The 18,023-nt window shown below is 46.6% G+C and overlaps 1 protein-coding gene across 9 annotated transcripts in view; it reads left to right on the top strand.

Moving 5' to 3' along the window:
- The window catches only part of zmiz1a (zinc finger, MIZ-type containing 1a), a 407,283-nt gene that overhangs the window by 230,055 nt on the left and 159,205 nt on the right, over nucleotides 1-18,023 (top strand). For all 9 annotated transcript variants that reach the window (XM_080215834.1, XM_080215832.1, XM_080215829.1 and 6 more), the window contains exon 4: nucleotides 10,328-10,441. In XM_080215834.1, the coding sequence (XP_080071960.1) occupies nucleotides 10,328-10,441 (114 nt within the window). The remainder of the gene's footprint in view (nucleotides 1-10,327; nucleotides 10,442-18,023) is intronic.

Raw genomic sequence — 18,023 nt, 5'->3', positions numbered from 1 at the left:
CCTTGCTGTTTTGACGGAGAGCTGCGTGAAGCCAGCGCTAACTACACAGTCCCCCAGCTACGTGCGTTAGCAGGAAGCCCAAGATGGTAAATTCCTAAAGCTTAGGCTGCACCGCTCAAAGAGGAGGTGCATTGGAGCTGGAGTAGATACTGGCAGTGGTGCCGGAAGTGACCCTAATCCTGAAAACGGTGGAAAATGGCACATGGTGCAAGGCTTTGTGCTGAAGGGCCTTGGTGGGGCTCTGTGGGAAGTGGGAGAATTGTCCCAGAAACTCTCCCGACGCACAGTCAAAATGTAACGGCTCATCTCTGGCGTGTGAGGAGAAAGTGGGAATTAGTTCACAGTGAACGGAGGGTGTCAGTGACCTCCCTTACGCAACAGTGGATGGCAAACTCAGGAAGAGATGTTGCAAATATCTCCTGAACCAGGCGTGTTGAGGCTCACCACCCAGGTCACCTTCACAGCCACTGACAATACCCTCTGCCTTGGGATTGCCTACTTTGGGGCAGTTTAGTGTTGTGAGTTGACACTGTCCAAGAGAGGAATTCTTATCGCACAACCTCACTACTTACAGGACCGTTTACACGTAAAAAAGATCTTGGAACATCATCATTTCCTTATTATGGCTGGGGCAAAATCTTGGAACTCCCTTCCTAACAGCACTGTGGGTGTACCTACCCCTACATCATATGGACTGCAGCGGTCCTGGAAGGCAACTCAATAATGTATACTATATAAGAAAAAAACTCAGAAGACAACAAGCCACAAGATAAGGGCAAAGCATCACAGGGACCAACAAGGATTGGACGTGAGCCAAAAGAAAAGGGGCTATGTCCTCTCTCAGTTTAACATCACCTTCTCGAGGGCAATTAGGAATTGGAAATAATTGCTGCCCCACCAGCAAAGCCCACGTATCAGGAGCAAAGATTAAAAAATAAAAACAGGAGTGTCAATGGAGAATCATCCCCTGATCTCCAACGTTACTGACAATTGGCAGGTCCAATCAGTAAGTGAAACGCGTGCTTCCCTGGGATTTTGACATTGGCAGTACAGGGTGTTGTTGACCAGCTTAGCTGGACTGAACTTCAGTGCATTTTTTTTTTCATCATGTACATTGGGGTTCCACACACACGTGTTAGCGTCAATGTGGAGATAACCGTGCATGATATCGGTCGAGAATTCACTGGGAACAACCAACTGATAGGCAGGCTCTCTCTATCCATTTGTCCACATCAAGCAAACCATGTCACCTATAGGGGGGGCGTGAACCTTGAGCTCTGATTAAATGTTCTTCTGAACAGACCAGCCCATTTTCACAAACATCCTCCCTATCTGGATCTTTGTGTATGATTCTTTTTTTTTAATTTTTGTTTCGTGAGTACGAGGCGCCTGAGGTAGCCGCCACATTTTATTTCCTCTCCGCTTAGCTGCTCTTCTGAAATTAGCCGCGCTACAGAAGCTCCGCTCTGTCATTGCTGGAGAGGCAGCAGGCAGCTGACATTAATTTTAGCTGGGTCCCCAAGGGGGGAATTGTTTCTGTAAAAAGCTGCAGTCCTGTTGCGATGCAGCAACCTGCAAAAGAAAGAGTTGGGGAGTGTGGGAGCAACGGGGAATCAAGACTCGTCGTTCGATTCACGAGCAAGCTGCTCCTCGTAACTACCAGGAATCATTTTGTAGATTTCCTTCTTTGAAAAGCATTGACACTGGAATCATTTGAAGTGCGTTAAATCAAGAATTACTTATCTTTATTTGTTGTTTGAGTGCTGAAGACACGACTGCGATGGAAGGTCAAGGAACACAATGTTGAAAGACCGCACCAAACCAAAGCAATATCAGAAGTGATTAATTATGCTGAACTTTTTTTTTCCTGCTTTGGTACCCGAAGCACGTTGGCACAATTTAAAAATGTTAACTCAATTGCCGCAATGTGAGCTTATTTAATTTTCAAATGAGGATTATTCCAGCTTCTCTCAGAATCCTTGCACTGAAAGGCACTGGGTTTGTCTTCATTGCAATTCCTGTGTGCCGCACTGGTTTACCTACTCAGTAAGGCTGAATGTTGGGTGACAAACAAACTCTAGCGGCCTGTGTGCAGCAGGTATAGAGCTGGAGCCAGCAGTAAGTAGTCCCTCCATTATAAAATGGTTAGGTCATGTGGCAATATTGCAACACAACAGTAAAGCAAGCTTCCACCGCCTCCCCACAGTGATAATGTGACTCAATGAATCTGAGCCCCTCCTCAGGCTCCCGTTGTACATTCCATGCTTGATGCTATCTTCAGAACGACATTGCATCACGTTCCACACGTACATGGATCATTGTGCCGGGAACGCCTGCAATCCTTTAAGAAAAGCTTGATATGCAATCGCTGTTCACCCTTTGACATTGAGGAAGTAAGACAGGGTATCATCTCATTTCCTTCTCTGTGTGCTTCAGTGGCTGGGGAGATGTGTGGCTGCTGGGAATGACTGACTGCAGATTGAGCAGTAGATCCTGGTTACATCCGACTGGAGACCAAGCTCGTTCAGGCAAAGCCGGGCAGCAACATTAAGCCATCAGCAACATGACTGACCTCATAATAGGAGATGGGTAATATTGAGCTAATATCTAAGTCTCTATAGCCCCAGATGACCATAGACTGCACCCCTTTGAGCGGGGAGAGCTGGCTGATGGCAGTTTAACCCAAGAATCACCGCACCTCAGGTGAGGGACAAGCTTGGCTCTTCATGCACAACCTCAACTGGTACAGGAATTGAACCCATCCAATCCCTGCAGTGCAGAAGGAGGCCATTCAGCCCATTGAGCCTGCGCCGACAACAATCCCACCCAGGCCCTATTCTCGTAACCCCACATATTTATCCTGTTAGTTCCCCGACACTAAGGGCAATTTAACATAGCCAATCAACATAACCTACATGTCTTCGGACTGTGGGAGGAAACCAGAGCATCCAGACGGAACCCATGCAGACACAGGGAGAATGTGCAAACTCCACATAGACGTTTATCCAAGGCCAGAATTGAATCTGAGTCCCTGGTGCTCTGACATTGCTCTGCAGCACAAACCAGCCATCCAGTCAACTGAGCTAAACCAATCCCCCAATATGAATTAATAATCAATGGCTGATTTCCCACCATGCTTTCTTAAGACTTTCTTACTCATGGTTATCTGTTTTGTTAACTTTCACTGAATTTCTACCTGGTTATCTGCACCACGGACATTCTCTCTTCCACATTCTTCCGTAGGGAAAATGATATAAGAGTCTGAGGTCACGTACCAACCGACTCAAGAACAGCTTCTTCCCTGCTGCTGTCAGACTTTTAAATGGACCTGTCATATATTAACCTGACCCCTCTACGCACTAGCTATGATTGTCACACTATATGCTGCACCCTCTCCTTTCTTTCTCCCCTATGTACTCTATGAACTGCATGCTTTGTCTGTATAGCGGGCAAGAAACAATATTTTCCAATGTATCCCAATACATGTGATAATAAATCAAATCGAGTTATAAAAGATCATCTTAAGGGGGTGGACTGTACAGGGTGATGGATTCCCCCACAGAGTTAAAGATCGGTCAGTATTGCCACAGCGATAATGCACTGGGGGCTTTGATTGGATCAAAGCGAACTTCAGCCCTTCTGGGACAGGAAGCTGTACTTTAGAGAGTGACCAGCCAATCGGTTGTCATCTCACCAGTGCTAGATGACCATAGTGGCCACCACTGGAACAACAAGCAGCCCCACAGAAAAAGTTTTAAGGTTAAGTTCATGTATTAGTGTCACAAGTAGGCTTACATTAACACCGCAATGAACTTTCTGTGAAAATCCCCTAGTCGCCACACTCTAGCACCTGTTCAGGTTACACTGAGGGAGAATTTAGTACGGCCAATGCACCTAACCTGCACATCTTTCCCTACAGCCATTTGGCCCATCGGGTCTGCACTGACCACAATCTCACTCAGGTCCTGTTCACATAACCCTACATATTTACCCTGCTAATACCCCCGATACTGGGGTCAATTTAGCATGGCCCATCAACCTAATCTGCACGTCTTTGGACTGTGGGAGGACATCGGAGCACCTGGAGTAAACCCACGCAGACATGGGGAGAACATGCAGATTCTGCACAGACAGTGCCCCAAGCCTGGAATCGAACCTGGGCCCCCAGCACTGTGCTTATTACTGCCCCACCATGCCGCCCTAAGTGAAGTCCAGAGATTTTGGGTAGACATGCCCTGCCCCTTCCTGCCTGTGAGCAGCCCATTCAGGGAAAGTAGTCAGGCTGTTCGCCATGACCCTGCCTTTCCCCACAGACTGAAAAATTTTGTTGGCGATGGAATAAGATGCTTTGGTGGCTGTTAATTGTCCGCTTAAGGGCCTATGGATGAATAGGCTTCCTGAGTCCTCCTTCCTCCTGTAGAATGTGGGGGATAGTCAGGAGTGTGCAGGCAGGCTTTATTTTATGTGCTCTTCCCCAGATTTCACAGTAATTTCATTGCAGTGTTAATGTAAGCCTTACTTGTGACTAATAAATAAACTTTTACTTTTAAAACACTGGTGGAGTGGGGGGTGAGGTGGGGTTGAAACATTCACCCCCCTCTATTTTTAACCATATTATAAAATATTAAGCTCCTGCAATGTGGTTAGAAAGTTCATTTTAAAAGTTTGATGTGAGTTGCACAGAGCTGGGTCTCTGGTCTAGCAGAAAGGACTGAGTTACTTCAGTGGGGACCCGGCACACTGTGCCATCCATGAGGTTGCGAATGAATTTCTCCCTACAGCCCTTCACTCCTCTCAGAGGTGCTAAACTCCCAAAATCTTCCTTCCCAGATAGAACTAAAACACCAAGGAGAGCCCTGAAGCTTTTGTTGTGTGTTTAGTCGTCTGAGTTCAGAACGGGGTTGCTTTGTTTCCATACCTCTGCTAGTGACGGGGTGGGGAGGGGGGGCGGTAGGGGCAAGATGATATCTAATGCGGCCACAAGCCTGCCTCTGCTCAATGACTTGTCCTCTTGCACATTACGATTTTCAGGAGACAAAGGTGGCAAAATCAGGAGGAAACATAAATGCAGGGATTAATTTGTTTAAGGTCACGCTTAATGCAAAGTGGCAAAGGTATCGCCTCAATAAGGAAAGACTTTCATTTATATAGTGCGTTTCACAATTGTTAGACATCTCTAAAACCAATGAAGTACTTTCGCAGAGTGGTCACTGTTGTAACGTAAGAAATGTGGTTGTCAGTTTGTGCGCAGCAAGCTCCCACAAACGGACATTGGTCCGGATTTCTACAGCCTTACTCAAGCTAGTCCAAAAATTCCCACCCGAGGTCAATGGACATTCCGTTGTCTGCCCCTTGCCCACTCGATTCTGTAGTGGGCGGGGCGGTACAATTTTGGTGGCGGTAGAGATCAGCGTTGGTATGTCGATTGAGGGATGAATGTTGGCCAGGACACCACAGAGGACTGTCCTGCTCTTCTTCGAAAGAGCAGCGTGGGACCTTCCAGCCCCGTCGATCCGGCAGACTCGCATCTCGCCTGATAGACAGTGCTGCACTCTCTCGGTCCATTTTTGTGCTCATACCCTCGAGTGGGAGTTGAACCCGGAATCTTGTGATCCGGAGGCGAGGGTGTTACCACTGAGTCACGGCAGAATCTTACGCAGGACCTTTGATTTTGTGTGTAAGCATTGAACCCAAAGATTTGAATGTAAATGATGTTTAACCTCCAGTGGAGTTGCTCTTTATAGTTTTGTGCAACTCAGCCGGCAGAGAGCTTGGGGCCTTTCTCAGTGTAAAACTGTTCTGTGCTCTGACTTCCTTTGCTCGGAAGATGATTTGCTTTGTTTGGAGAGTTTTCTCCCAAGTTTCCAGCCCCCATGTCCTCACCGGCTTGAAGCAGCAATGAAAGGCTGCAAAGATAATCAGGATTAGATTTGGTGAGAAAGCTGTAACCTTAGCCTTAAGGTCAGGGACCTTGCTGTCGGGGGAGATGAAGGTGAATGCCTGGGCGTTTGTTGAACATCGCTGCAGGTTACGTGCGCTAATCTTCAGAGCAGCGAGGCTGGGAAGAGGGGAGCATTAAGGAGCAGGACAGTGCATCAAAAAGGGACAGTTGTTTTAAAAAGGATAGTTATCTGGGTCACACAGTGGGGAATAAAAAGGCTGAAACCAGTAAGGGAAACCCAATCCATCACCTATTTGCAGTTACTGAAATGCTTTGCTCACACACTTCACCTCATTGGAATCTAAAAGGCAAAGTGATGATATAGCAGTGCCTGTCTGCCTTTAACTTGCTGTGGGTCTTTTCCAGCTCCTCTATTAATGTATTCCTTTGCCATTTAGCACCCAGAAAACATTTAAAGAATCACAAAGGCCCTGGGTTTACCTGTGGAATATTTATGAATTCAGTAACACTTGGCCATTCTCCACAAAGCTAGTTATGTTTGGGGAATAATATTCTGGAGGCCTGCGCTGACCAGTTAGAGACTCGAGCTTAAATCCTACAAAGGCAGGTGTGGAATTTAAATTCGATTAATTAAATAAATCTGACATTTTTTTAAAAATTGTCTCATTAATGGTGACTGTTAAATTACAGGTCTGTCGTAAAAACCCACCTGGTTCATTCGTGTCCTTCAGGGAGTGAAATCAGTCGCCCTTACCTAGTCTGGTCTACACATACCACCTTGGGCAGCATGGCAGCACATCGGCTAACACTGCTGCCTCACAGCTCCAGGGACCTGGATTCAATTCCAGCCTTGGGTGATTGTGTGGAGTTTGCACCTTCTCCCCTGTGTCTGCACGGGTTTCCTCTGGGTGCTCCAGTTTCCCCCCAAAGCTGTGCAGGTTAGGTGGATTGACAGTGCTAAATTGTGCCTTAGTGCCCAAAGATTAGGTGAATTAGCAGGGTAAAATATGTGGGGTTATGGGATATGGCCTGGGTGAGCTGCACTCTCGGAGACTTGGTGCAGATTCAGTGGGTTGCCAATTGTGATTGAATGTATTTCTGGAAGTTTCATCACATGACTCACCCCCAAACTCCAACCATTAGTCAGCCAACACACCCAGCCTTCTAACGCCCTGCCTTCCTACACCAATTAGAAGGTGAGAAAACTCATTAAATGAATTAAGTATCACAGTAAAGGACTTAAGGGTTAAGGTGAGTGGACGGGTAAGTGGAGCTGAGTCCACGAAAAGATCAGCCATGATCTTATTGAATAGCGGAGCAAGCTCAAGGGGCCAGATTGCCTATTCCTGCTCCTAGTTCTTATGTTTTTATTATCCAGTTAGACTAATTGTCAGTCAAACAGCCTTTATTCTCCACCCCCCCTTTATTCTCAGTATTTTTTATAACTGGCACAGAAAGATCCCGATGATTTTTTTTTCCCTAGGATCACGTACAGCAGTGGCCCGGAGATGGATTTTTAATTCTTAAAAGTCGCCAGGCCAATCCTGCAGAGTTGGCAACCCAACGTCCATTATGTTTTATAGAAGCTTAGAATCATTGAACCCTGTAGACTAACAGTCAGCCCCTGCAACTGCCTGATGCAGCTATCCAATTAAGTCCACTTATTCCTAATGGACTTCCATTCACTTCAAATATATACCCATTTCCCTTTGAAAAATTTGGATTGACTCTGCGTCCAGTAACCTGAGGATGCGTTCCTGATTATCTGACCCAACGCACCAGAACACCCTCCCTCATTTCCCCTTTTGCCAATTATCTTGAATTTGTGTTTCCTAGTGATCAACCTTGCTGCCATGGAAACAGTTCCTCCTCATTTACTCTACCTGAATCACTCCATAACTTTGAGCACCTCTTTAAAAATCTCTCTACAATCTACTCTACCCCAAGGAGAACAATTGCAACCTTTCCTGTCTCTCCACATCATCCAAGTTCCTCATCCTTTGTGTTGTTTGGGCAAGTCTCCTTTGACCCGAGTTCTTGGAAAGCTCCCTGAAGTGTTGAAGCCCACCTTGCAGTGGTTTATAGAAACCGTATATAGCCTAACAAATGGTTTATGGAAATTTTCCTACATCTCACTCGCTTTTCATAAAATCATAGAATCCTACAGTGCATTAGGAGGCCATTCGGCCCATCAAGTCTGCACTGACCACAATCCCACCCAGACTCTATCCCCATAACCCCATGCATTACCCTAGCAAGTCCCCCTGACACTAAGGGTCAATTTAGCATGGCCAATCAACCTAACCCGCACATCTTTGGACTGTGGGAGGAAACTGGAGCACCTGGAGGAAACCCATGCAGACACAGGGAGAACTTGCAAACTCCGCACAGACTGTGACCCAAGCCGGGAATTGAACCCGGGTCCCTAGTGCTGTGAGTTAGCAGTGTTTACCACTGTGCCATCCCTTTTGTCCCCTCTGTTTCTGTTGATAAAACAGAATACATGTTTTTTTTAGCGACTTATTAACTTGACCGGTTGGCTTCAACCTGTGCTGTTAATTTTCAGACGATTATTTTTGTATGAAATGCAGGACCACAGAGCACCGAACAAAGAGCAGGAAGTTTTGCCCCACTCCCCTTCATGTTGAATTTGTGTGTTAGCTTTTCCCATGGACAAGGGGTTTGTCGAGGCAGTCATTTAGAATTACTCTCTGCAATGTCAGCTTTGGGTGTGGAAACTGAACAGAGATGCCAATTTCCTTCCCCATTATCTGCAAGGAACACAGTGTTCTCAAACACACAAGTGGAGATTAATGTTCCATTGTAGTCCTGGCTGTGCCAAACAGCCTTGATCTCCTCTCACTTAGGAAGCTCAATCATCTCTGCCAACTGCAGGGCATTGGTCAAGGGAGCCGGAAATTTCAGTAAATACCGCAGGTAATGCCAAATGGATGCAGGTGAAATTTAATGCTGTACGATTATGGGTTTTAAACCCTCCTGTCACAGACTGTGAAGATGTTTCTGAATTTGATATTGAGACTGCAAACTTGCCAAGTGGGGCTTGGCAGAGCTTTGAACATCTTGTGTCAGTGCAATGCCCTGTGCCATTTCTGTTTGTATGATGAAAGGTTGTTGTTCTGTTTCATCAGTTTCCCTCGCCTCCTCGTGTTACAAGGGTTCAGTTAATCATATAATTCCTACAGTGCAGAAAGAGGCCATTCAGCCCATAGAGCCTGCAAAGACAACGATCGCACCCTGCTCCTATCCCCATAACCCCACTGGATACTAAGGGGCAATTTAGCATGGTCCATCCACCGAACCAGCATTTCTTTGGAGTGTGGGAGGAAACTGGAGCACCCAGAAGAAACCTACGCAGACGTGGGGAGAACATGTAGACTGCGCACAGACAGCGACCCGAGCCAAGAATTGAACCCGGATCCCTGGTGCTGTGTGCTAGCAGTGCTAACCACTGTGCCACCCCTCTTCTACAGCTTTTGGGTATTATCTTTCAGTGATTTTCTCATCCTTATGTATGAGACCCTGCTGCAAGTGTTGCCAGTCTATTTGATAAAAGGGACACTTAAATTAAGCCTGATCATATTTCCACTGACAGTCAAGCATGCAAGTATGCGCACAGACATGCACATGTATCCGCACATACATGTACATGCACACGTGTACCTGCACATGCATACACACACAAGTGCATGCATATGTACCTGAACATGTGTGCACACACACACATACATTATAACAATAAAAACAAAAAAGTGTTGAAAATACCCAACAGTTCCATCAGAATCTCTTCCAGAAAAGGCAGCAGAAGCAGTCTTTGAATATTTTTAAATCGGGTGTCAATACATTAAATGCAGGGGTGGTGATGGGAAAGTGGGGAAGCAGGATGCAGATTTGAGGTTACTGTCAGATGAATCCTGATTTTATTAAATGGTGAAACAGGCTGGAGGGGCTGAATGGCCTCCTCCTACTCCTTGTCTGTATGACTCACCAAAGAGAGAAGCGGAATGAATGTTTCAGTTTGATGATCTTTCATCAGAGCTTATCGGGAGGTCACCAAGTTGAGCCATTCACCCTGTTTCTCCGCGGATGCTGTCAGATCTGCTGAGTTTTTTTTTAAGCGTTGGTGGGTTTTATTTCAGATTTGCAGCACGTAATGTGACTTGCTAATAACCATGCTTAATCTGGAGGGGCAAAGACTGGTCTGATCGCAATGAAAAGTAAATTTTCAGCAGGTTCTACATTTTAAACGTGATCCTTCCTGTCCTGGGAAACCTCTCAACGCTGAGGTTCTAACCCATTCGCACATCCAGGGAATGTCATGTTTCCATTGGTTGGCAGCGTGCACAGCTGATGGATCTCATACGGACTCGAATCAGTTGAACTGAATTTGTTCTCTTCTCGTTCCAGCACTTACAGAACCCTGCGAACTTCCAGACTGCTGCCACCGAGCTTCTCGACTGGTGTGGTGATCCACGTGCCTTTCAACGTCCATTCGAACAGAGCCTGATGGGCTGCTTGACGGTATGTTCGCACAGTGTCGGAGAGGTTTTCTTCTTGCTGTCATTGTTGTTTAACATGGCCCCCTCACGCTAGAGGTTAAAGCCACACCTGGCCCCCCCCGTGCTGTCGCTCCGATCGCAGAGGCAGCTTTTTGAGTTCTCCGGCAGGTATACGCGCCAAGAGTCAGTTCATGGGTCATCCTCCTTTGACTGAGATGACCTGTCTGCACCTGTGGTGATTCCCAAGTATCATTGCTGTGACCTGGTTGCAAATACACACAAACATTACCAAGACTCCTATTCAGTCGATAGGAAAGGGATATTATGAAAGGAGAGAGAATATAATAGGGTAAAAATTTTCAAGCCAGCAATACTTTTAATTTCTTGACATTGAGGTTACGTTACAAAATAATGTTTGTTCTGTTGATGTGTCTCACATGAAGACCGGTTGCAATTTATCCTCTTGTTATTAGTGCCATCTCTATTGAAATTGGTGCACTGAAGGATCCCATAACAGCAACAAAGAGAAGCATGAGGTTTGAGTATCCAGGTTAACAATCAATGCCCCAACCAGGTATCACAATGGCACAGTGGGTTAGCACTGCTATCTCATGGCACCAGGGACCCAGGTTCAACTCCTGGCTTGAGACACTGTCTCTGTGGAGTTTGCACATTCTCCATGTGTCTACGTGGGATTCTTCCAGGTACTCCGGTTTCCTCCCACAGTCTGAAAGACGTGATGGTTAGGTGCATCGGCCGTGCTAAATTCTCCCTTGGTGTACCCGAACAGGCGCTGGAGTGTGACGACAAGAGGATTTTCACAGTAACTTCATTGCAGTGGTAATGTTAGCCTACTCATGACGTGAATAAATAAACTTTTTAGAAGAAGATCTCTGAGATGTGGAGTGGCTGTACCATGTACAATAGCTGCAGTTCACTATTAATTCACAGCAGTTACAGTACTTCACAATTCACTGGAAGTGAAATGATTTGAAATGTTCCTCAGGATCGTGACTAGAAGCTGCACTAGAAGTTTATCTCGTCCACTGCGTTCACTGAGAGTGAGATGATTAGATTATTTATTAATTTATTCATGTCGCAAGTGGGCTTACATTAACACCGCAATGAAGTTACTGTGAAAATCCCCTAGTTGCCACACTACGGCACCTGTTTAGGTACATTGAAGGAGAACTTAGCAAATCAACACACCTAACCAGCGCATCTTTCAAACTGTGGGAAGAGACTGGAGCACCTGGAGGAAACCCATGCAGACACAGGGAGAACGTGCAGACTCCACCCAGACAGTGACCCAAGCCAGGAATTGAATCCGGGTCCCTGGCACTGTGCTGCCCGATGCAGTATGTTAGAAATTGGAGTGGGGGTAAGGTAAATGATCCTTGGGTCTGCTCCACCATCCAGTATGATCATAGCTGCCTTTTTTATTTTATCTCGACTCCACTTTCCTACCTGATCCCCATATCTCCAGATTCTCCCAAAGCCTGTGTATCTCAGCATCAAATGGACTCACTGAGTAAGGAGATGCCCAGCTCTCTTGGGCAGAGAATTCAAAAGAATCACTCCCTTTGAGTGAAGATGTCTCTCCTTATCTCAGTCCAAAATAGCCAACCTCTGGGACCACAGGTTCTAAATTCCCCAGCCAAAGGGAAGCGGCCCTCTGTCCCTATTCTGACAAAACCCTTTCCGAGTTTTACATGTTACAGTGTGTAACCATAAATACCAAATGCCTTAGAAAGTTATTTAATTCTGTGGATTGTGTCTTCCGATGGTACAGGACCTTGGTGGACCTTGGGGCATCCACCCAGCACAGTGTTATTTTAATTGCCCATACAGTATCCTTTTATTTTCCCTGACCCTCTCTGCAGCCTTTAGAAACAGATTAGTTTTGAGCTTTATTGCGTTTGGGAGGCAAATTAAAACCCATTTAGCCTCTTGGCATCATTATGACATTAGCATTGTGAAAGGTCTCTGTGCAGTTCACTATTAATGAGTGGGATAAGAGATGGTGCAGAACGTGTAAATATTTAAAAGCACTGCTGCATGCGCTGCATATATATCTGTCCTCGAGAAATTAATTAAGCTTGTGCTCTTCCATACTTTACACAGTGCAGCAGCGATTACGGCTGCTTGGGTTTGTTCTGAATCCTGGTGTTTGCTTCCAAATTGATTGAGGAAGGGGTTGGTTTTCCTCATCTGCTTTTTAGTTCATAGAATTGTAGAATCCCTACAGTGCAGAAGGAGGCCATTCAGCCCATCAAGTCTGCACCGACAGCAATCCCACCCCATCCCCATAACCTCACGTAATCCCTCTGACACTAAGGGGCAATCCCACCCAGACCTGCTCCCCGTAACCCCAAGTATTTACCCCACCAATCCCCCTAACCTCTGCATCCCAGGACGCTAAGAGGCAATTTAGCACGGCCAATCCACCAAACCTGCACATCTTGAGACACTAAGTGGCAGCTTAGCGTGGCCAATCCATCTAACCTGCACATCTTTGGAGTGTGCGAGGGAACCCACGCATACATGGGGAGAATGTGCAAACTCCACACAGTGACCCAAGCTGGGAATTGAATTCAGGTCTCTGGCGCAGTGAGGCAGCAGTGCTAACCACTGAGCCACCAGGCCACCCTGAGTTCACTCCACCCTTTTCCCCCTGAGCACTTGGATCCACCCAGGAGTAAGTCTATTTTTCTTTTTAACATTTCTCCCCTTTTCCCCCTCTCCTGAAGGCATTGCCACTCACCAGTAACAGTCCTATTACACACCCATGTTGGGAGTCTTACACTCTTCCTGGGTGGCGTTGAGCAAAGTTGTGGCTGATTCCAATGTCCCAACCAAGACAAACGATTACCTCCGAGTAGTGGCCATGGAAACATACAGCATAGGAGGGGAGACCATTCTACCCATCATGACAGTGCTGGCTCTTTGAAAGAGCTATCCAATTAGTCCCACTTTGCTGCCTTTCCTTTGCTGCCAGTTTCTCCTTTTCTTGGGTTGGCCTAATGCCCTTTTGAAAGTTACCATTAAATCTGATCCCACTAGCTCAATGGGCAGCACGTTCCAGAACAAAACTATGCACTTTTTTTCATATCTATCTTATGTCTTAAACCCATATCTTAAACCCAAGCCTTCTGGTTTGCCACCTTCCTGTCGCTTGAAGTGATATTTCCCCCTCTATTCGATCTCAAACTCTCACGCTTTTAAATACTTCTGTTAACCTCTCTCTAACCTTCTCTGCTCTTAAGGAAAACATTCCCAACTTCTCTTCACATAACTGAAGTCCCTCATCCTTGGTGCAGTGGGTGGCACGGTGGCACAGTGGTTAGCACTGCTGCCTCACGGCACCAGGGACCCGGGTTCAATTCTGGCCTTGTCTGTGTGGAGTCTGCATGTTCTCCCCGTGTCTACGTGGGTTTCTTCCGGGTGCTCTGGTCTCTTCCCACAGTCCAAGGATGTGCAGGCTAAGTTGATTGGCCATGCTGAATTGCCCCTTAGTGTCAGGGGATTAATAGGATAAATATATGAGGTTACAGGGATAGGGCCTGGGTGGGATTGTGGTTGGTGCTGACCTGTTGGGCCGAATGGCCTCTTTCTGCACTGTGGGGATTGTATGAGTTCAAGTAAATCCACTCTGCTTCAAGGCCATGACATCCTCAGTAAGTGTGGGGCTTGGAATTTGAACATACGAGTTAGGGGAGACACAGAGAGAGAGAGAGAGAGAGAGAGAGACAGTCCCCTGTTTAGGAAGTATCTATCTACCTCTGCCTAAAGAGGGTGATTAGCAGAGTAAATGTGTGGGGTTACAGGGATAAGGTGGGAGGTGGGCCTGGCTAAGACGCTCTGGGGGAGAATTGGTGCAGGCTGGATGGAGGGATGCACTGTAGAGATTCTATGGTTTTCAGGAAAAGTGTTCCAAAGACTTACTGCCCCCGAGAGAGAAAATTACTCCTGATCTCTGTCTTAAATGAGCAACAGTAAAAAGTCTGACAACACCAGGTTTTAGTCCAACCTATTTATTTGATAATATACTCGCAAGCTTTCGAGGGGTTACCCTCTTCGTCAGGTGAATGGAGAGTTCACCCACAGTAAGAAGTCTCACAACACCTAAATGGGCAAGCAACCCCTTACTCTGAAAGAAAGTTGAACCCAACAGTGCATATCTGAGATCTAACCCGTGATCATGAAGCCATTTCCCCTCCCAGGGAGACTGAAGTCAACAGCGGAGAATGGGAATGGAATTATCAAGGTGCACAGTTTGAATGGTGCGATCTCTCTATCTGTATATAGTGCCACACAGCAATCAGAAATGCGAGTATTTAAAATATTTGCTCAGAGAAAATGAATGTTGCTGGCTTGAATTGAAACATTTCTGAGTGAAATAAAGAAGTGTTCCTCACACTCTCCCTGGAGCTTCTCCTGGCCTAGAACATTACCCTCGGAGGGGACTGGAGACCTGTCAGGCAATCAGATTGGGGTCTGCTGGGACGCAGAGGGCTTATCCAAAATCTCCGCCATCCATAAAATTTCAGGCCCCGGAAATCTTTACTTCATTTATTAGTCACAGCGTTTGACCTGCGACCCTTGACTTTGACCCTTGTCCAAAGATGTGCAGGTTAGGTGCATTGGCCATGCTAAATTGCCCCTCAGTGTCCCGGGATGAGTAGGTTGGAGGGATTAGCGGGGTAAATATGTGGGTTTACGAGGATAGGGCCTGGGTGGGATTGTGGTTGGTGCAGACTCAATGGGCCGAATGGCCTCCTTCTGCACTGTAAGGTTACAATGATTTTCTGATTCTATGACTTTGGATCTGGTTGGTTTCTGGGATTTGGGGGGGGTTGGGGTGGTTTTCAGGATGGATTGATTAGCCCAAGCTCACATTCCCTGAATTTTGGAGTAATGCTGGATGATTTAATGGAAACATCTCTTTGGGGGTGGGGATAGATGGTTAGAGACTGTTTCCCTGTGACTGGGCAATCCAGAAACCATGTCATGGTCTCCAACTAAAGGTTCAACTATTTGATTTGATTCATTCATAGCAAGGGGGATTGAATATAAAAGTAGGGAGGTCTTGCTGCAGCTGTATAGGGCATTGGTGAGGCCGCAGCTGGAGTACTGTGTGCAGTTTTGGGCGCCGCACCTGCGCAAAGATATTTTGGCCTTGGAGGGAGTGCAGAGGAGGTTTACTAGGCTGATACCGGAGTTGAGGGGGTTGAGCTATGAGGAGAGGCTGAATAAACTGGGCTTGTACTCGTTAGAGTTTAGAAGAATGAGGGGAGATCTCATTGAGACATATAAGACGATGAATGGGATGGATAGGATAGAGGTGGAGAGGCTCTTCCCGCTCAAAAAAGACAGTAGGACTAGGGGGCACAGCCTCAAGATAAAGGGGGGGCAGTTTAGAACGGAGTTGAGGAGGAAGTTCTTCACTCAAAGGGTGGTGAATCTCTGGAATTCTCTGCCCGTTGAAGTGGTGGAGGCTGCCTCGCTAAATATTTTTAAGACGTGGGTTGATGGGTTTTTGATAAGAGAGGGGATTAAGGGTTATGGGGAGAAAGCGGGAAAGTGGAACTGAGCAGCGACAGATCAGCCATGATCTTATTGAATGGCGGGGCAGGCTCGAAGGGCTGGATGGCCTACTCCTGCTCCTATTTCTTATGTTCTTATGTTCTTATGTTCTTATTATTGTCACATGTATTAGTATACCGTGAAAAATATTCTACAGGCAAAGTATACTGTTCATAGAGTACATAGGGGAGAAGGAAAGGTGAGAGTGCAGAATGTAGTGAAAGATTGAGTTTGAGAGTAGGCTGGGGACAGATTCATAAATCGTAGAATCCCGACAGTGCAGAAGGAGGCCATTCAGCCCATCAAGTCTACACCGACCACAATCCCACACAGGCCCTAACCCCATAACCCCACATATTTACCCTGCTAATCCCCCTGACACTAAGGGGTGATTTAACATGACCAATCAGCCTAACCCGTATATCTTTGGAGTGTGGGAGGAAACCTATGCAGACACGGGGAGAACGTGCAGACTCCACACAGACGGTGACCCAAGGCCAGAATCAAACCGGGGTCCCTGGCGCTGTGAAACAGCAGCGCCAACCACCGTGCCACCTCAGCTCGCAAAGAGGTTGCCACACTCTGACGCCATCTTAATATTTATTGGATTTGGGACTGAGATGAGGGGAAATTTCTTCACCCCGGCACTGGGAATCTGTGGAATTCTCTACCCCAGAGGGTTGTGGTTGCTCAGTTGTTTGTGTTTCAGAAAATTGAGGGACAGAAGGGAATTATCAAGCTCCAATCAGTGGAGGGGGGGGAGAGACTTGTATATCAAAGCGCGTTGAGATTTTATTCAGTCTATGCTGCCCACACCCCAAAAAAACAGGGAAGGAAAGCAAATAGAAAGCATGGGCACTGCTTAGTATGCAACCTGTTCCCGTTTCTTTCTGCCCTGTGTTACTTCAGAGCACACTGAAATGGAAGGACAATAGGCTCCGAAATGCTGCTTTACTCTGGCTGAGAATCTGCACTCTCATCACATTGAGGAGAAAGCAAGCAGCTCTGCCCCCTTGTGGCAAATGTTAGATAGCAACTGCACATTCTGTCACCGCACAGCCGACCCAACTAACTGCTGACACTGGGACTCTCTGTCCTCCCCAGCTTGAGACTGTTTCGCAGCCGATATTTTGAACACAGAACCAATCCATCATTTGACAGTCCCCTAAGTTCCTGAACAGCGCCAGGGATTCGGGTTCGATTCCCCGGCCTTAGGTCACTGTCTGCGTGGAGTTTACACAGTAAAAAGTCTGACTACACCAGGTTTAAGTCCAACCGATTTATATGATAGTAAACTCACTAGCTCTCGAGGGGTTTCCCTCTTCTTCAGGTTTGCACATTCTCCCCATATCTGCGTGGGTTTCTTCTGGGCGCTCCAGTTTCTTCCCACAGTCCCAGAAATGTGTGGGTTAGGTGGATTGGCCATGTTAAATTGACCCTTCGTGTCAAGGGGACTAGCTAGGGTAAATCCATGGGGTGATGGGGATAGGGCCTGCGTGGAATTATGGTGGGTGCAGACTTAATGGGCCAAATGGCCTCCTGCTGCATTGTTTAATTCAATGATAATACACTGGATCTCTGCAGTGCTGGTGAACTTCACTGTAATATAATAAACTGAATGCAAAAGCAGAAAAGCTAAACGTTTGTAAGATTAGCTGGTGGCTGGATTTTAAAACTATGCTTTGCGGACTGGGCCCCGATAGACGCAGGGGGCCCCATTCCTTTTACAGGTAGACCAAGATACGCCTCTGATCTGTGTTTCTTTTTAACAACAAAGCAATGGGTCCTTTGAGCGAGGCAGTCAGACGGAACAGGATTCTGCCTCATGTCATATCCCCAGGCAGTTAACGGTGACAATGTTTAATGTTTTATTTGGCAAGTGAGTTGGTGCAGCCTTCTCTGAGAATCTGAAGAAGTGATTCAGCGGCTACTAAAAAAGATATCGGCCTCTGTGTTCCAACTGTGTTTTGCTACCGTAGCATCACAATGTGCACCTCTTCTTGTTTTCTTCCCTTTAA

The sequence above is a fragment of the Carcharhinus amblyrhynchos genome, chromosome 31 (genome assembly GCF_965287045.1).
Source record: "Carcharhinus amblyrhynchos chromosome 31, sCarAmb.v2.hapA, whole genome shotgun sequence".
NCBI lineage: Eukaryota > Metazoa > Chordata > Chondrichthyes > Carcharhiniformes > Carcharhinidae > Carcharhinus > Carcharhinus amblyrhynchos.
Note: the sequence above shows the minus strand (reverse complement) of the source record. Positions and strands in the feature narration are given on the sequence as shown.